At 41.1% G+C, this 18,703-nt stretch overlaps 1 protein-coding gene across 1 annotated transcript in view; it reads right to left on the bottom strand.

The window, feature by feature from the left end:
* Nucleotides 1-18,703, bottom strand: part of hcn4 (hyperpolarization activated cyclic nucleotide-gated potassium channel 4) — an 82,401-nt gene that overhangs the window by 29,097 nt on the left and 34,601 nt on the right. Inside the window, 2 exon segments of the mRNA XM_034679935.1 lie at nucleotides 10,560-10,778; nucleotides 13,877-14,038. Coding sequence (XP_034535826.1) covers nucleotides 10,560-10,778; nucleotides 13,877-14,038 — 381 coding nt within the window.

The raw sequence follows: 18,703 nt of genomic DNA, 5'->3' as shown, positions 1-18,703 counted from the left end.
TGAGTCATGGCAGTTAAACATGTAACAGATCGATCAGACTTTGTACAGCACTGCTGTTATGTTTAATTGCATTGGTAAGGGTAAACCATTCATCTGTGTATATCATAAGCTCCTCAATTTTACCTACTGTATTCCAAGTACATTGCAGTATAGATGTTTTTTAATTATGGGGTTGAGCCTGCTAACTTCCACAGCCTTGGCATTGTTACACAGTGACACACTATGCCCACTGAGTTGTACAGACCTGCATCTGCATGACACTTAATTTCACAAACTCTCCTCTGCACATTCTCCCTCTCTTCCTCAGTTTTGATCGCTTTCTTCACACGGCCAATCTTTGGTCTATTTCCCAATCGTACTTCTCCTTTTCTTTCTTTCCCTCTCTTTTATCCTGTTTTTCATTTTTCCCCCAAATCCCTTCTCTCTCATGCTGCTCTCCAAGCGGATGCAAATTTTTACCAAACAAAATGAATGAATAATTCATCTCCAAAAAGAGATGTCAGCCACTTAATTATACTTTCTAAACATTTATTTTTCTCCACTGTTTTCTGTCTCCTTCCTCCTAACCTTGGTCCATGAGTATATGGATCATAATATAAGGCTAACTGAGGTTTTGTATATCTGCTTTCACCTGCTTTGTTTGTGATGTCTGTGCTGAAGGACGGCTCAATCTAGTGTGAAATGGTCATAACAACTCTGAATTCAAGACTGGCAGCAGCATGCATGGGCTACGCTTCATATACTCTATCAGGAATTATTCTACAGTGAGACAGGTGGTCTCATAAAATGATTGCTACCTCATATCATTCAACTAATTATTCTAGTAGCCACGGGTAAGTCCTGCTAATTGTGGAAGCACCAATTACATGCTCTAGTTGTGTGAAACTGCATCAAGGTTTTAAGCCATGCTGGCAGCATTACTCTGGGGAGAATAATGTCGGTCCATCACTTTGATCCAGACTTAAATGTCTCAACAACTGTTTAATGGATTACCAAGACATTCTCTGAAGAAATTCATTATATTCAGACGAAAAAGCATAAAAACTTTGGTGACTTTTTGCTTAGCATTGTAATCAAATCAAATTTTTACTGTTCTATACAGAGCTTGGCTTTGCTGCAAAATAAAGACATTCCCATCAACCTGATTTTGCTTATGGCTGATATGAGCAAACGAAACTTAGATAACAAACAAGGTAAAATTGAACCTGCTTAACATTAGCATGTTAGCAATGTGACTCTTTTGATACAATCTATATAGAGTAGGCTACCTACTTGTAATATTACACAACAGAGACCCAACCAAAATCGACCAATGAGTGGGCACTTGGCAACAGAGGCAAGAAAAAGACATCATTATAACAGGTAGAAATCCTAAGCATAAGCAGATTCAGTGTACAGCCATCTGCCTGTAATGTTGGGTTAGATAGAGGCAGAGAGGGGGATAGAAAAAGAGGTGAGTTAAGACAAAAGCGGGAGAGCTTCTAGCATTGACATTCTTGTGTTTATCAAATCAAAAGTGGTACCTCTGTAAGGATGAAGCCATTACTCAGTTTCATTTTTAACCATGCTTTCAAATGTCACGCTTATTTTATCCTAAAGGCTCTGCTACACCGAGTGTTTAACTGTCAAAAACGGGTTAGTACGTCATGTTTTGTGCAACCTGCATGGTACAAAAGCAAAGTGACACCTGTGGCTATGTTTTGTATCCACCTAAGAAACAAATGAAGTCAGCCGTGTAGCTGCATTTCAGGTACACCAAGAAGGATCAACGACTTATTCAAGACATGAAATCACCCTTCTGCAAAAAGTTGCTAAAGGGTCAAACACATCTAACTTGATGCAGCATCTGCAGGATCACCACCTGGCACCACTCACCCATGTTAAGGTAACATAATAAATAAGTAATATTTAGTTAGTGGGAAGTTACTGAATAAAACCAAGAGCTGGTAGGGAATTACATATAAAGGTGTTACTTACAATCAAAGGTGTAGCGGGGAAAGCTGAGCTTTCATTGCAAAGTAAACAAATGCAACACGGCAGCAAAACATAAAGTCTATGAAGAGAAAAAAGTCCCCTAAAGGGCTTTAGTCAGTGACCATTTAATGTTGCTTTCTCCCGTTGCTTTGGAGCAAACAGTGGGCATTGTAGGTTAAATCACTTGATGTAAAATACCAAGATAACATCATTAATGTTGTGAAATAAATTAATGCAATAATGCTGACAATCATGAAACTGTGAATATTACTCAGACAATAATCTTACAATCAAAATCTCAAATTGTTGCATCCCTAAATATCTGCAGAAATAGACGCATCAAATACTGCAGAGAGCATGCATCATATGCAACATTACATTTACAGTATATTGATTATGGTAGCATCTATGATTTTGCTTGGTAATAGGCCACACTGAGAGAGAGGCTACTTCATGGAGCACCTCTGGCGCATGTCAACAGTACTTGACTCAACAGAGAAAGTTGTGTGGCACACAGAGAGGAAAAGGGAATGTAACAGGGTTTATATTAATGCCATCAGTCAGGTCCCGGCTAATGAGAACGACTCTTACTGTAAGGCACAATCAGACTTAAGCTCCTCAACTTGTTGACAGCTGTGTCCTTGGGTTGATTGTATGACTTCACATCTACAAGGCACAACAAAAGTTATCTCTATTGTTGGATGAAACCTACGTTTTTTTCATACGAGGCCTCAAAAGCAATCAACACAGATTATGTTTGGTGTCAATAAGAATGACACAAAAGCTGAATGTTTTACTCGTTCTCTGATGGCATTAATACATTTCTTTCTCTCAAGAGAAGAAAGTCACAACCTGTAAGTAAAAAATAGTCTGCCTCTTATGCATATTTATTGTATTTCTAAAGTTCCTGCTTGGGGGACTAAAGAGAACAAAAGATCTCTAGAGTCTCTTCACCCTCAAATAATCAGCTTTGGGCCTCTTATTAACTATTCCCCAAAGAGCTGTGTTTAATTGCCAAGTGTTGATTAGAGATTTAGAGAGGAGGGGCTGCAGCAACCTATTGCCATTTCCATCTCAAATCATTTGGGACCGGCATGCCACAACATGCTGCTCATATACAAGCCCCTCTAGAGCATCACTGATTTCATCTCTAGCTACCAACAACAAACAGAACATCATTTATTATCCTGTGCTGAATATTATCATTTCAATGCTGGTGAATAAATAAAAGAAAAAATGCTCGAAGGGAAAAGAGGGCTTTTATGAAGTAAGTTAGACAATGAGAATCACGAGTTACCTACAAATAGATGAGATTTTCAATTTAGTTTGATGTCCCCATCCACAGCTTAACTTAAGAGGACCTCACAGACAGCTGTATGCACAGTCACATGTGCAGCCATCTTCTGGATAGATGTAGTTCCCTTTTTTGTGAAAATTGTTTTCAACATGCCTCAGACCAGAGGCAGGAAACCTCAGGGGAATTCAGCAGATGCTTAACCCACGGCAACCCACAGTGAAAGCTGTATTACTCAGCAAGCTGTTCTGCTATACACCACAAACAAAAATAGAAAAACACTATTTACAATGCCACAGGGTCTGCACTATAGTAAAAACAAAAACACAGAGTACCAAATTGCCCTGTCATGCAACTCAATTCTGCAGCAGTTTATCAAAGGAAAACTGGCATGGAAATTGAGGGATTCAAGAGAAAATGAAAAAAATACATGAAGAATCAAGATATTCATGAAGGCCCTTGTCATATTTTGCAAAAAGATGTCAAACACTCACCCAAAAAGTTCCAAAGGAGCAAACATGTTTAATGTCAATATATCTTTTACTTAAAACAACTCAGCTAGCAGGGCGGTAACGAGTAAAGAAATTAAAGTATGTACAACTGCTTGTAATCTGTCAGGATCTAACAACAAGGAAGTAGCCCTCCACAGCACTCGCTCATAAGAGCCACTGTGTGGAAAAGGTTATGCTCAGGACAAACGATCCTACCTGTTTCTTTCCCATTAAGATCAGAGATGAATCCAACCTAATCCATGCAGTCAGTAACATCTACAACCAATTGAGTTGCAAACAGATAGAAAATGCAATAATTCCTCCTATTCTGCATCTGAAGCGCTGCTGTGTTTACACACAGCTCAATGCTGGCATCAGGCATGTATTTTTAGCAGAGAGAAAATGAATCTAATAAAGCTCTATTACATCTCAGTGGGGGCCACACTCCAACCCCTAGCATTTAGTGTGATTGTTGGGCTCTCCACTTTGTGTAACAGCTAACAGGCTGCCTGATTACTATTTAAGAGCTCATTTGAGTCTGCTTGCTAGCTTCTGACAGCTCCGGCATTTATCACATGGTGCCACATCATAATAGAATTCTATTCAGAAAAGATTATACTGGGGCTTTCTGATGATAATTTTCACCATCTTTGAAGCCAAAGCCTATCCTCTCTCGTTTCCTATTTACTGTCTCTACACTCCTCAGATTCCTTCACAGACTGATTTTCTTCATCACATTCCCACAGAGGTGCTTTGCTGGTTTTTTTTTCATCTATATTATTTACCTCTGCATGCAAACTGCACAGATAGTCTCTCCTCTTGCCATACAGTCACATGTTAGAGAAGGCCATGCTCTACTTTTTAAAGCTCATTTACAGTGGACTAATACAGTCAGTGTTGATGACAAGTGGTGATACTGCATGAACGGATTCAATTTCATACCTCTTTTACTAACTGAATGATTGTCAGTGTCAAACATGCTGTGCAACTAGAGTGCTACAGTCATATCTCAAATCTAGAGCTAACGTCCATTTTGTTTAAACCTCTGAACAATCATGATATTCAGCATCCCAGTAATTCTTGGAACTGTGCTGTGTCTGTATTACAAGTAAGAATGTCACAACTCTTTGTACTTCACAAACTGAAGTCATTTGCAAAGCATGAAGTTTCTTGCCTCGCTGGATGCATCTTTGGAATATAATCACAGGCATATTTGGCTTACAAACACATAAAAATCTCCAAACTGAGGCAACCCATTTTAGCTTGCCAAAAGAAAAGCAACTGGTTTTCTAATGAGAGAAACTGTCTAATTCTTCATATTTCACAGTCTGTAATCTGCAACATCAGCTATGCATGTGTTGAGTCAGCCCACCAAATTAAGTATTGAAAGAGTCTCTCTGAACACTGTGATGTTGTTTTGACACAAACAAAGACAGTGAGACCGAGATGAAAAGCTGCTGGTAGTTAAAGCGAGTTTAAAGACAAAGTTATTTGTTCGCTCTTAATTTTCATGACACTAAAAACAAGAACAACCCATTTATGTCATCCTGTTGGGTTTAATTTATTCCAAATACACACTAGTTAGACAAGAATTCAAGCTTCTCTGCATCCTTGTACTTTGAGTACTCACTCTGAGGCTGAGTTTGTGAGTTCAGTAGCACTCATAAAAGTGCCCTGACATGACAGCACAGACTAATACTAACACATATTATTCAAAGTATCCAGCACATAATATGCAAATATATACAGTGGGGCAAAAAAGTAGTTAGTCAGCCACTGATTTTGCAGGTTCTCCCACTTAGAAAGATGAGAGAGGTCCGAATTTTCATCAGAGGAACACTTCAACTATGAGAGACAAAATGAGAAAAAAAATCCAGGAAATCACATTGTAGGATTTTTAAAGAATTTATTTGTAAATTATGGTGGAAAATAAGTATTTGGTCAATAAAAAAAGTTCAACTCAATACTTTGTAACATAACCTTTGTTGGCAATGACAGGTCAAACGTTTCCTGTAAGTCTTCACCAGGTTTGCACACACTGTAGCTGGTATTTTGGCCCATTCCTCCATGCAGATCTCTTCTAGAGCAGTGATGTTTTGGGGCTGTCACTGGGCAACACGGACTTTCAACTCCCTCCACAAATTTGCTATGGGGTTGAGGTCTGGAGACTGGCTAGGCCACTCCAGGACCTTGTAATGCTTTTTAAGGAGCCACTCCTTCGTTGCCCGAGCGGTGTGTTTGGGATCATTGTCATGCTGGAAGACCCAGCTACGTTCCATCTTCAATGCTCTCACTGATGGAAGGAGGTTTTGGCTTAAAATCTCACGATACATGGCCCCGTTCATTCTTCCCTTAACACGGATCAGTCGTCCTGTCCCCTTCCCAGAAAAACAGCCCCAAAGCATGAGGCTTCCACCCCCATGCTTCACAGTAGGTATGGTGTTCTTGGGATGCAACTCAGCATTCTTCTTCCTCCAAACACGACGAGTTGAGTTTTTACCAAAACGTTCTATTTTGGTTTCATCTGACCACATGATATTCTCCCAATCCTCTTCTGGATCATCCATATGCTCTCTGGCAACCTTCAGACGGGCCAGGACATGTACTGGCTTAAGCAGGGGGACACGCCTGGCGCTGCAGGATTTGAGTCCCTATCGGCGTAGTGTGTCACTGATGGTAGCCTTTGTTACTTTGGTCCCAGCTCTCTGCAGGTCATTCATCAGGTCCCTCCGTGTAGTTCTGGGATTTTTGCTCACCGTTCTCATGATCAATTTGACGGGATGAGATCTTGCGTGGGGCCCCAGATCGAGGGAGATTATCAATGGTCTTGTATGTCTTCCATTTTCTTACAATTGCTCCCACAGTTGATTTATTTACACCAACCTGCTTGCCTATTGTAGATTCACTCTTCCCAGCCTGGTGCAGGTCCACAGTTTCCTTCCTGGTGTCCTTCGACAGCTCTTTGGTCTTGGCCATGGTTTGGAGTCTGACTGTTTGAGGCTGTGGACAGGTGTCTTTTATACAGATAACGAGTTCAAACAGATGCCATTAATACAGGTAACAAGTGGAGGATAGAGGAGCTTCTTAAAGAAGAAGTTACAGGTCTGTGAGAGCCAGAAATCTTGCTTGTTTGTGGGTGACCAAATACTTATTTTCCACCATAATTTACAAATAAATTCTTTAAAAATCCTACAATGTGATTTCCTGGATTATTTTTTCTCATTTTGTCTCTCATAGTTGAAGTGTACCTCTGATGAAATTACAGACCTCTCTCTTCTTTCCAAGTAGGATAACTTGCAAAATCAGTGGCTGACTAAATACTTGTTTGCCCCACTGTACATAAATGAAGAGAGTTTATTGGATTTTTTGAAGCAGAAAAGTGAGTTGATCTTGTTGGGTTTCGGATTTTCCTTGTGTTTTATCCGTCTTAGTTTCCTCCGTGTTTATTCCGTGTTAGTTATAAGTCATCCTCTTCTTCCTCTTATTAGTGATCCTGATGTCTTGTGTTCGATTCTTGTGTTTTAGTCTTTTCTTGTGTTTCCTTTTTTATTTTATGGTTCCTTATCCTTGTGTTTCTAGTTTAGTTTTTCTTCCTGCCCTCGTGTGTTTCTCTCCTTTTTAATTAACCTGATTAGTTTCAATAACTCAGTGTATGTAGTTTCTCTGATTCCCCTGTCCTGTGTTGGATCATCGTACGTCTTCCTTGTGTTCACCGTGTTTCTTTATCCCAGTGTTTGCTTGTGTTTCCAGTGTTTTCTTCTTGATTCAGTTTCTTGGACATTTTAGTAAGTTTCCTTTGTACTTTTTGTTCTTTTGTAATTAAAACTTTATTTTTCAGCACATGGGTCCTCCTCTGTTTTTCCCCATCATGACAGTAAAGTAAAAGTGCCATTAATGCAGATTGTCTTAATGTACCATTATCCCTTCTTACTCAGTGTGTATCATCACTGTCTTTGTGTCAGAGAATGACATATTTTGATGTTTACCTGAATCCTGTCATGTAATAATCCCATCCTATACCTTTAATTATGGATTGTTTAGTAAAGGTATGTTAACAATCAGCCAATCTGCAAAGTGCAAATGCCCTTTACTATCCGTCTAAGCCTGATTGTATTAAAAGATATGGCGCTTTAAGACACATAAAGCCAACTTACTCCAAATAATGACACAGCATAGAATCAGCCAGTCAGGTGTGTATAATGACTTGGTGTTTCATAGCAGTCTGGACCCTGGCTGCTGCATTCATTGTAAGTTAGCAGCTGTCCTTGTCATGACAGACTTGTGACCTTCTGAAGAACAGCCACCTGCTTCCCCAAAACCCCAGGAATTGACGGATGGATGGTCCCCTCCTTGAGTGTGTGGATTACGGTATTAGTTTAACACAAAAAAAGCAGTGAAATCTCCTGAAAGCAGTCCCGTTGTCACACAACTGAAGCAAAGGCCTATGACAAAAAGGTTTATGGCTTTGAAGGAAATAGCTGTGATAAGTAGAAAAGAGGAGTGGGTGTTGTACAGTGTTGTAGAAATGAGCTCTATCTGGCTCCCACAGCCAGATGAGCGCGTAGAAACTGTGCACCCACAGAGTGCCTTATCACTGAGGAATGTGGAAAGATAAATGAGAAAATCCACACTCTTTAAAATTAATTGCGGTCTACAGTAATAACCTTTCTACAGGCAGGCACCGTGGGAAGCTCCAGGAGCACCAGGGAGTCATTTTAGCTGGCTGGGGGTTTCTTAAGGCGCCTTAGGGGGTGATCCCAGAAACAGAAGCAAATGGCTCTGGTAGCACATGCTGGCTGGTGCTGAGACAGGCCAGCTGTTCAGTCTACTTGGCAGCCAGGCATCTCTAAAGCAGAGCAGCAGACGAGACGAGCACGCTGGGCTGGGAGTTTTCTCCCCTCTGTAGCAGAACAACAGTATTAGTCATGACGCATGGTTTACTTTTTTGATTTTTCCCCTTCTATCCGGTGAGAATCTGGTGGAAAACTGGTCTCTTTGTTACTCACCCCTACACTTGTGAGGTGTTCATTTATCCAGTGCACTTCTTCCTCCTTTGAAGATGTAGCAACACACCCATTACGTCAGATAATCTTTTCCTCCACATGTCGGCTCTCTTTCACTCCCACTCCTCCTGCCTCGTTCGGGTGGGGTCTCACGGGCCTCTGCATCTATTCTCTGGAGGTCATCCTCTCCAATCTCCTCTTCGCCAGAGATGGTTGGCAAAGTTGCAGCATGGCAGCTCAGCTCATTATCGCCCACGCTGGGCCCACAGAGGGCATGGCACTGAGGAGCGCAGCTCGGCCTTCACAGCCAGCTGTCTGGGCTTTCCTTTCACTGAACAGGGGAAGAAGGGATTCCTGTATCTCAGGGGATGTTCTGATGGCAAAATCCCATTCAGCCAAAACAAAACAAAAGTCAGCTTGCAAGAGCCGAGAAGATGTGGAGCCCAAGTCAGAATGGACTAACTTTAAATAATAGTACTTTTTGTATCACAGCCTCCCTTTTTTGCTCTACAGGTGCTGTGATTGAGGCAATGTTATATGTCAGGTCTGGGTCTTTTTTATTCAAGGGCTCTGAGAGATGGAGCCCAGGTATGCTTCCTCTAACCCCATGGTTATTCATCAGTGTTAAATATATTTTTGTCCTGATTGCTAGGGCCTTAAAAATGTACTATTTACTGTGTTTTTGAATTTCAGTACACTATTTTTTATGAAACTGATTGCCATTGTTGACCATTTTTGGGTCCAGGTTATCTTTAATGACCAAAAATTCCTCCACTGTTTTCTTGTGGTTATATATTGTATGACGTCCTTATATGGTCTGTTTGGGATGTGTTACTGACTCCCTTCTTTGGATATGTAATTTTTGGATTTGTGATTTTTCACCTGAAGTTTTATTTTGCATATGTAAGAATCACTTCATGTATTTAAAGGGGATGTCCGGCTATAACATGCAATGCTGAGGAAGGATTTGTACTGAAATGTGTCCATTGCTGTTACTGGTCTGTGTGATAACTAGATTACATAGCTGAAAAGGACATTTAGTGTGCTGACTTTTTTTCTGTTTAGTTATTGAGAGAACTCCACATTGGTTTAGGTAACGGAAATATCGTATCCTGGAAACATGCTGCATTTGTTAGCACATGGGAATTTGAACATTCAGAGGTTTACAGTTTTTATGGGCAGATATGCACCAACTAAACCTTTCTCTCTAAGCTGGACAAAAGCTGTCACTTCTTTGATTTTGGTTGAAGAATTTAACTTCTCTCCTTTACACGGAACAATAATGAGTTACATTTAAAGATTTTTCATCTCACTATGTTACAGATGTTTTCAGAGCCAAGATCCACAGTGCACAGTGACACATATATTCTATAATAAAAATAAAAAACAGTACAAATGACAAATCCTTTGATATTAGTGACGTTATGTAGTCCTTATTCCTTTTATTCATTGATTTTAAATGCGTGTGGATATGGAGTTCGGGGAGGAGGTGGTCGGGGAGTGCAGTTGTTTAACTTTTGCCTGAGGGGGGACCAAGAATGTGAATGTGAATGAGTTTGCAAACTAGAGAATGATGGTGCTTGTTTTTCATCTTTTGAAGGAGTTTTCATAGAGCTGCAATACACGGATGTCAGTTTCTTTTAAGTGGGTGTAGAAACATTGAACTAATTCAATCTCAGGTTGCACTGCTGCAACTCTCAGCTGAGGATGAGCCAGCATCCTACCTCACCACCAATTTCCCCCCTCCAAAACAAACCAAGTGAACACATCCGTCAGCAACACGTCATCTTCACTCACCTTCTCCTGGTACTGTCTTCGAGAGGAGTCCAGGGACTGGATTAGCGCCGTGGCGTGGCCGACAAACATGGCGTAGCAGGTAGCACCCACGATCATGCTGAGGATGGTCAGCCACACGTCTGTCATGCCCACCGGGGGGTACATGCCATACCCAATACACAGCATGTGGCTCATAGCTTTGAAAAGTGCGTAGGAGTACTGCTGTCCCCACGTGTCGTTCTGGATGAAAAAGAGGAGACGGGGTGGGCTAGGGTGAGTACATTGGAACACTATCTTTCCGTCTTGCTCACTCGCTCTCCTTCTCTCTTTCATAAGAGTGTTGATGGCATATTAAAGGTCAATGAGCAGCCTGACAGCTCACACACAGACACGCACACATCCAACCATTAAATAAAAAAAACTAATGACAGATGTCCACTTCAAACTGTCTTAGATAAACACAGAGCAGCTGGCAGGGTAAAACATACTTTTAGATATGCAAACATTTGGAGCAAGCAGACATTTGGGCAGGAGCCTAAAACAGAGCCCTGAGAATGAGGGTGAGGGGGGTTGGGGGATGGAGTGAGAGACACTAGAGGCTTGCATGACAGTAAGTAGGTCAGCTATTTAGAAAAATGTGATTTCTCTGAGAGTTTTCTCATTTGTAGATAAATTGCCCCTTTTCCTTTAGATCCCGGTGGTAGTTCATGGCAAATCAATATCAACTCTCTCCTGGGGGTGACAATGTCCAAATTGCTTTCAAACTCATTTCCACAGCAGAAAAAAGCAGAGGGTGATAGCATTTTTATTAGTGCCGTCCTGTAAAAGGTAAGGAGTGATTACCTGGGAAGATAATGGGACAGCTACTGTAAAAGAAGACAAAATATGCCTCCTGATCATTCTAATCAGAATCAAAGCAGCCGTGACTGAGTCAATGTGAACAAACTCTGTGTCTGCCAGGTAATCTGAGCCAAACATGAAAAGCTTTCCGATAGAGAGGTGCCTGCCCCCGAGGCTTGAATTAATTCAGGAAGATATAGTTGTTATTCTGTCACACTGAGAACCATTATTCTGCGTAATGCAATTAATTAGCCGGTGTTTACTGTGTGAACAAAACAAAGTCCATTTTGATGTTAATGAGAGGCTGCACTCCTCACGTGGGGTTTTAAAGTAAGTCCATTATGAGAGCCCTTCCTTACATTGTATTTCAGAGATCCTGCACTCTCAGACACAAAGAGCTGTCTTTGGGTTCGGATGAAAGATGAGGCTGCCAGAGAAAACCTCCGTGGGAGTTTTGGAATAAGACTCAAGAAGAAGAAAAAGGCTAAATATAATCTAGTCAGGACTGCATAAAATCGTCTTGTGACAAAGCATTTGGCATGTGAGCCTTAATTCTAGAGTCACTGACATGGAGGTATTAAATGTTTTAAGATTTGGAAGAGAGCTTTTTTCAGGTTTCAATGGCAGAAAAAGGAGGTAAATGTAGAGCTTATTAAGAATGTATGAAAAGGTAAATACACAAAAGGGAAATTAGAGATTTCAAAACAAGAGACGAAAAAAATGTCCCTCATTGGTCTGCACTGCAGCAGAATTTTTGAGCCTGCCTTTTTGCAGTGAACATAAGGTTTCACTGATTTTCCAGAATAAAACAAAGAGGTTAGTAAAGCAATCATATCCTTGTTTTCACTGCAGCAGAGTAAGACTTCAAATTGGATCTTAATCCATGTATACTCTACTGTACCTTAATGATGAGCCACAGTTTATGTTATGTTGCCTGACAGCTCAGGCTTATGTAACTTAAGATAATCCCCCTGCAACTTGGCTCCGCATATGGAACTAGTGGTAAAATGCATCTTTCATGACGGTGAAGGGAATGAAAATACAAAAATAGAATAGGGAAGTGGTTTGGATGTAACCTCCATATCCAAGTCTGACTGCACATCTTTCTCTTTTGTCTCATCTCTCATTTAATTTAAAGACAGAGGAGTTTGATTAACTGAACGTCTGGTCAAAGAGGCCGCCTGCTGTTTGCTAATTTGATACAGACTACCTCATGCTATACCTGAGCAGGGACTTCCTCACCTGTCTGTGTGTATCTTGGCACAGACAGGTACAGAAAATGAACTAAAATTAGCTTAAGTGTGAACATCTCAAGGGACAATGGTTTTGCAACATCTGTCGTTTCCTATGATTAAACGTAACAAGTGAGCATGTCAGAGAGGCAGCGAGGCATGATGAACCAAATACATCATACCTTGAGCGATGTAAGCACTCGTGTGACATCTGCTCTGGCACGCAGAGCTGATCATACAGATGACTAGAAGCTGTTTTAGGTAAATATCAAAGCTGTAATCTGTCTGATTTGAATTTTTAAAATACCTGGAAAGAGTCATTTTAGCATTTCTAGGTATTAAAATGTCATTGTAGTAATGGTGCTTTATTTTTCTAAAAGGGGAAATGAGACAGAAAATGGCATAAAAACCCTTGCATGGATGATGAACAGCTAAAAGCATCAGGGTGAAAAAGAAAGACTGCCTTAGTTCAAATGTTGCCATGACACCTTTCAATATACATCATGTGGACAGTTTTTACTTGTCGGCCACATAAAGCCCAAACCTTGCCCTGTTGACACTCACATAAATAGACATTGGTTAGAGAACCAGTCACCTTAACTGCTTTCCCTTAAGGGTTAAATACATGTTGATGTATTGGTTTGTTATACTAGAGAGAGAGAGGAATTCACTGATGTTAAATCAATCCCATCGAAGGCCAAACGACAGAACCTGACAATAACTCAGATGCCTTTCGAGCTGCAATCCTTTACAACATGCCAGGTTAACATGAGGCCATCAGCTGCAATGATTCAAAATCACACATGAGGTGTGACACAGCCTGCTTAAAAGAGACCTGTACTGTGAGTCAGGCTTTAACAGAGACTCCACTCCAGCAGCTGTTTTTACAATGCAGCAAAATTAAAGCCCAGCATGAGCGCTCACTGGAAACTGTCGATAGTCAGCCAATATTGAATAAGGGAGCGTCTGCCCCCCTCAGAAAATCAATGCCCCCTGCACAGCCTCAGTGTCTCTCTCCTTTCACAATGGGAGTAAACGTCCAGAGCTCCAAATAAATAAAAATAATCAGGAAATTGAATAAATGTGAGCAAATGTAGAAGATAGATATGTTTGATGTGGGGCTTAAAAATGACCGCTATGCCGGGCAATCTTTCCCAGGATGCTTAAGGGTTTAGTTCAGTAATTACAGAAGCTGATGGATGAGATAAGACGGGACATAATCTGATTCAAACAGGCAGGAGGACTCTGGGCAGGAGCAGCACTTACCACCATCTTATTTTTGGACACCCAGCAGTCGGCGGGGAAGTCCTGCAGCATGGGCACCAGGAATTGCAGGCAGCCATCCCAGTGGCACAGCAGCAGCATCATGCCGATCAGGTTGACTATCCTCACCATGGCGCTGGCCAGGTCATATGTCATGTGGAAGATCTGAGGGGAAGAGGAAGGAGAGGATAGAAGATAAAACTGGTTAAGTTAGGTGGTCAAATCTCTGGAATCTCTCTATACTGCTAAGCACACAATGATTGCAATAACTTCTGGGTCTATCTTTTGATCACGCCATGCACAAGGTTTGTGGTTTAGGAATTAATTAACAGTGAACTTAGCCTGTAGAAACAACAGCTTTCTATAGTGCACACAGTTGAGCTTGTAGATGCAGATGTTGCTGTTGTGAGACTTGTCCACAGGGGGACGGTTGGCAGACTGGGACCAAAGCTTTACCTGCTGATTCGCTCTTATCATCAGCCACTCAGCCAAACACAATAATTGTACGCGGGTAGAGGTGCCTGAGCTCCTAGGGTGAGAGCGTTCACAGGCTGGGTTCGTTAATCCTAATGATAAATACACTCATAAGGCGCTCCAGGACTTGTGGGGTGCTGTAGATTTTAATGGCCTCAACCATTCAAAGCCTCTTAATCCCATTGAAGACCAGGGTGTGCACCGCTAACCACTCCACTCCTTATTAAAATCCACTCAGTGCCTTTTAAGGGCTTGCGACTGTGAAGGGATATTCCATCTTGGCTTTGTTGTTCATTAGTGGGTGATGATGAAGGGAAAGATGAACACATACACATATTTGCCACCTAAATGTTGATCTTAGTGTGTGCCCCTAAAGCACTTGTGTTTGTTTATTTTGAAGCTTCCATCTGAATGCATTCACAGAAGAATGTTTATCCAGTTCTTTTTTTTCTTTTCGGAGTGCGTGTCAAGAACGAGGCTGGCAGGGACCAGGGTGGCATCTGTGCAGGACAGTGTGGGTGCACCATCAAATCACATCAATTTAGCTCCATCAGTTGGCTAGCATGAAGCCAGAGGTAAGCCCAGAAAAGTGTGCCTGGGCGAGGAACGCAGCCAGGCTCTCTGAAAGTGGATGGAGACATCCCCACTCACGCAAACACACTCTCTGAAACTCACTGTGCCTCTCTCCCACTCTGTCTCTTTCCTTCTTTCTTTGGGCTCTTGTTCAAAATGTTTAGCCTCAGGCGCTTTCACATCACCTAGGTTGAATCATTCGCCCAGCTGCACCTTTTCTCGGTCAACCCACAAGATCCCCAAATTTTCTACACTTCTGTTCACAGCGGCACGCCAAATGTGAGCTACCGTGTGTTTTTTTTATGAGCCGGTATTTTCCTTAAACACAGTGATAATAAATAAATCATTTTATCTAATATGCAATGTTGAGTGATGTCAAATTTCCTGCTGGAGCAGTAATGGCATTCCATAACATTAGAGTGTTAAATTCACTCTGTGGTGGATGAATAAGTCATGAGGTACCCCTTTCCATCTCCCACACTGAGCCCGATATATTTTTCATTTGTAAAAGCTTATATGAAGACAGGAAAGGGGAGCTTCATAGAACAGATGCTGCTTCAGAGCTGTCAAAAACTTGCTTAGTAATATGAGAATCCAAATACAGTAACTGAGATATCAACAAAGACATCGAGGAAGGTTATTATTCTACATTAGATATTAATTTTGAAGAAGCTATTTGAGTTACTCTTACATACTTACTGTGTCAATAACACATTCAACCTCATTCATAGGATGATGTTACATATTATAATGCCCATTTAATGCTGTACTGGAAATAAAATGTGTGATGTTTTGAGTGTTATCGCACATTGTGTCTTGAAGCAGTTTCTTTTTTTAAATTATTATTATTTTAAGTAATGTTTTGGGGATTTTTTGCCTTTATTGGATAAGAAAGCTGAAGAGAAGAAATGCAGAAAATGGTTGCGGCTGGGAATATAACCTCCGACCTATGTAACAAGGACTATAGCTTCTGTATGTGGGGCGCTTGGACCGCTAGGCCACCAGCGCTCTTTATTGTAATTTTTTGAAGTTGTATTTTTGGGGCACTTTTGCCTTTATTGGATAGGAAAGCTGGAGAGAGACAGGAAATGTGGGGAGTAAGGCAAATGCTAGATGCCGGGAGTCGAACCTGCGACCACTGCGACGAGGGCTTTCTCCCCATATTGTGGGCGTGTGCTTCGACCGCCGGGCCAACGACGCCCTTAAAAAAAACCATTTTCAACTCTAAGCTTTTATAAAAAACAGACATGACTACACATTGGAAATTTACCAGACAGGGAAGATCTAAGAAAAAGCTCAATTTAAAAGCATTATGGGAAATGTCATATTTCTAATTTTGGGGTAAAAAGCCGTGATATCTCTTTGATCAGCTCTGACTACTTTTTCATTTTCAAAATACTTAAAATATTAACTAGATGTACAGCTACATCTCCTCCTGAGTTCGTACAGGTGAAACTCCTGCACTTTCTGGAACAAAACCCTCCAAATCTCCCACTTTTTATGTTTTATGCACTGTCACACGCTGCGATGTCCTTGAACCTGTAAATATACTGAATATTATCAAGCTCTACAGTGTCAGTACATTTCTGAAGCGGGATAAATTCCTTTCAGTATCTCTCGGTGCAGCCTCAATGTGTCATTACTGTTCAACAATAACTCCTGCTACATCCCTACTGTAGACGTGCCCTCAAAAGACCTCTGGCACTTAACCACTGTTTGAGAGTAAAGCCTACGAGAACTGCTATGAATAATTCCATGCAAATCTCCAGTTTGTAACCCAAACTGTATTGTCATAGGAGGAAGGTGATTCCTCTATCTCTTTTCACAGCTGTAATTACTTTAAATGCAACTATCGTGCGAAGCAGGAGCAGACTTTCCAGTTACAAAAAAAGTGTTACAAAGATTCTGGTGAAATCAGGTGATTACCAAGGATCATTCTTCTAAGGACTCTGCAACTCTTCTTCTTTCCTTTTATTATCTCCAGTGCCTCTTAGTTATAAAATATCCACATACAGCAGAACCTCTCTGCTCTGTGTCATACACTCAACCAACATATGACACACCTACAGCATTTCACAAACAGCACATTTTGCACACACAGCATTTACCAACATGGCACATTACATGTAGAATGATTGATTGCTGCCCACTTTCTCTTAATTGATGGGGACACACAGTGAGCCCGGATGTATTAGCATCAGCATAAACAAGAGAGCTTTGATTGATGAGGGCAAAGAGACTCAACACAACCCAATCGTATGAGGCACCATTGTTACTCTCACTACCCTCATAAGGCTTTTCCATGAGAGAGGCCATGTTGACATGTGCCTCCTTTTTTAAAATAAAAACCATGGGTTGGATTCAGTGACCTCAAGCAAGTCAGGGTTTCGTAAATGCCACTAATAAAATTGCAACGACATGGTTGAAGGCAGTTTTCGATGGAGGCGCTCGTATGGGAACTACTTTAAAAGGCAAATAACGAAAGTGAGTTTAATGATTATGAAAGTGTTACAAAACTAAAATAATATCACAGAAGAAATACATCAGTCACTACTTTCTTTCAGCACCGCTGTCAACTAAAGCTGTGTTGACACTGCGGGAGCTTTCACAGGGAAAAGAGACTTCAGGGTGTTCCTGGTGTGTCTCCAAATCAGGGACCAGGGTCTAAAAAAAAGTCCAAAGATTTTATGGAAGCCCTAAAAAGGTTTTTTTCTCAGAGGTGGTAAATATTACATGGGTCTAACTGGTCAAAAAGTTTAAGAATGTAGACGACTTTTTCGCACAACAGCAGAATAAATGACCTTATCGTCACAGATATCTTGACTGTGGGGTGTACACATAAAACAGGAGGGTTGAGGAGCCTATAAATCATTTAAAGCAGACTCATGACCTAAAATTTTCTGGTGCTTTTGATTGAAGCACAGCTTAACAGCTATACTGTAACTACTTCTTTGACTGCTGCAGCTACAAGTCAATTTGTGTTGAAATTTAATTCCTATTAAAAAAGATCCATGAAAGATATTCAAAGATTAATACAACTTGGAAGTAAGGACCAGTAAACAAGACAGGGGTCAAATACAGGGTTACTTGCTAAAGTTCTGAACTAATTTGCATCCTCGTGAGCCAGCGATCAGGCCCAGACAGGAGCGTGGATGAAGGCAGCTGCCTCGTCATCTCAAACAGATGGAGTGAGGAGAGCGTGATCCAGGTGAGAGAATAGACGCATATGTCCCACAGTGCTGACGGTAGCTGCCTAGACACAGTCAATGTAGCAATATACAGAGGCATCTGGTGTTTGCTGCTCGCGCCACTAATGATGATGAATGTTTGGCGTGACGGCGTCTCACCACGTAAGAGAAAACAGAAAAGTCTGCACTCATACTGTGCTTTCTAATGCCACTCTGCCAAACCTAAAACACACTTCTTGCCTATACCTCAAATCTGTCCCTCTTTTATCCTCACTGCTGTGCACCAAGGGGATATGCTTTATATGAAAATATGTGTTTGATTTGCTGTAATTGGTTTTGCATAATTCCTGTAATGATGAAGGGAAATTGTACACACTCCGTTTTGGCTGCAGTCTTATAATAATCAGGAACAGAGTGGACATTTCTTTTTTTCTCACAGTATTGATTGTACTGCAATCCAAAAAGCATCAGCAGGACAGCTTTTGAATTAAATAATGTATCACTGTGTTAAATACGTCATTTAGTCTTTTAGTACTAATCATTTCAGAGATTCCTGATTAGGAGGATTTGGGACACAAATGAAGTGGAGCTCAGT

This window comes from Notolabrus celidotus, chromosome 3, assembly GCF_009762535.1.
Source record: "Notolabrus celidotus isolate fNotCel1 chromosome 3, fNotCel1.pri, whole genome shotgun sequence".
Taxonomy (NCBI): Eukaryota; Metazoa; Chordata; class Actinopteri; order Labriformes; family Labridae; genus Notolabrus; species Notolabrus celidotus.
The sequence above is the reverse complement of the archived record's forward strand: the minus strand, read 5'-3'. Positions and strand labels throughout refer to the sequence as shown.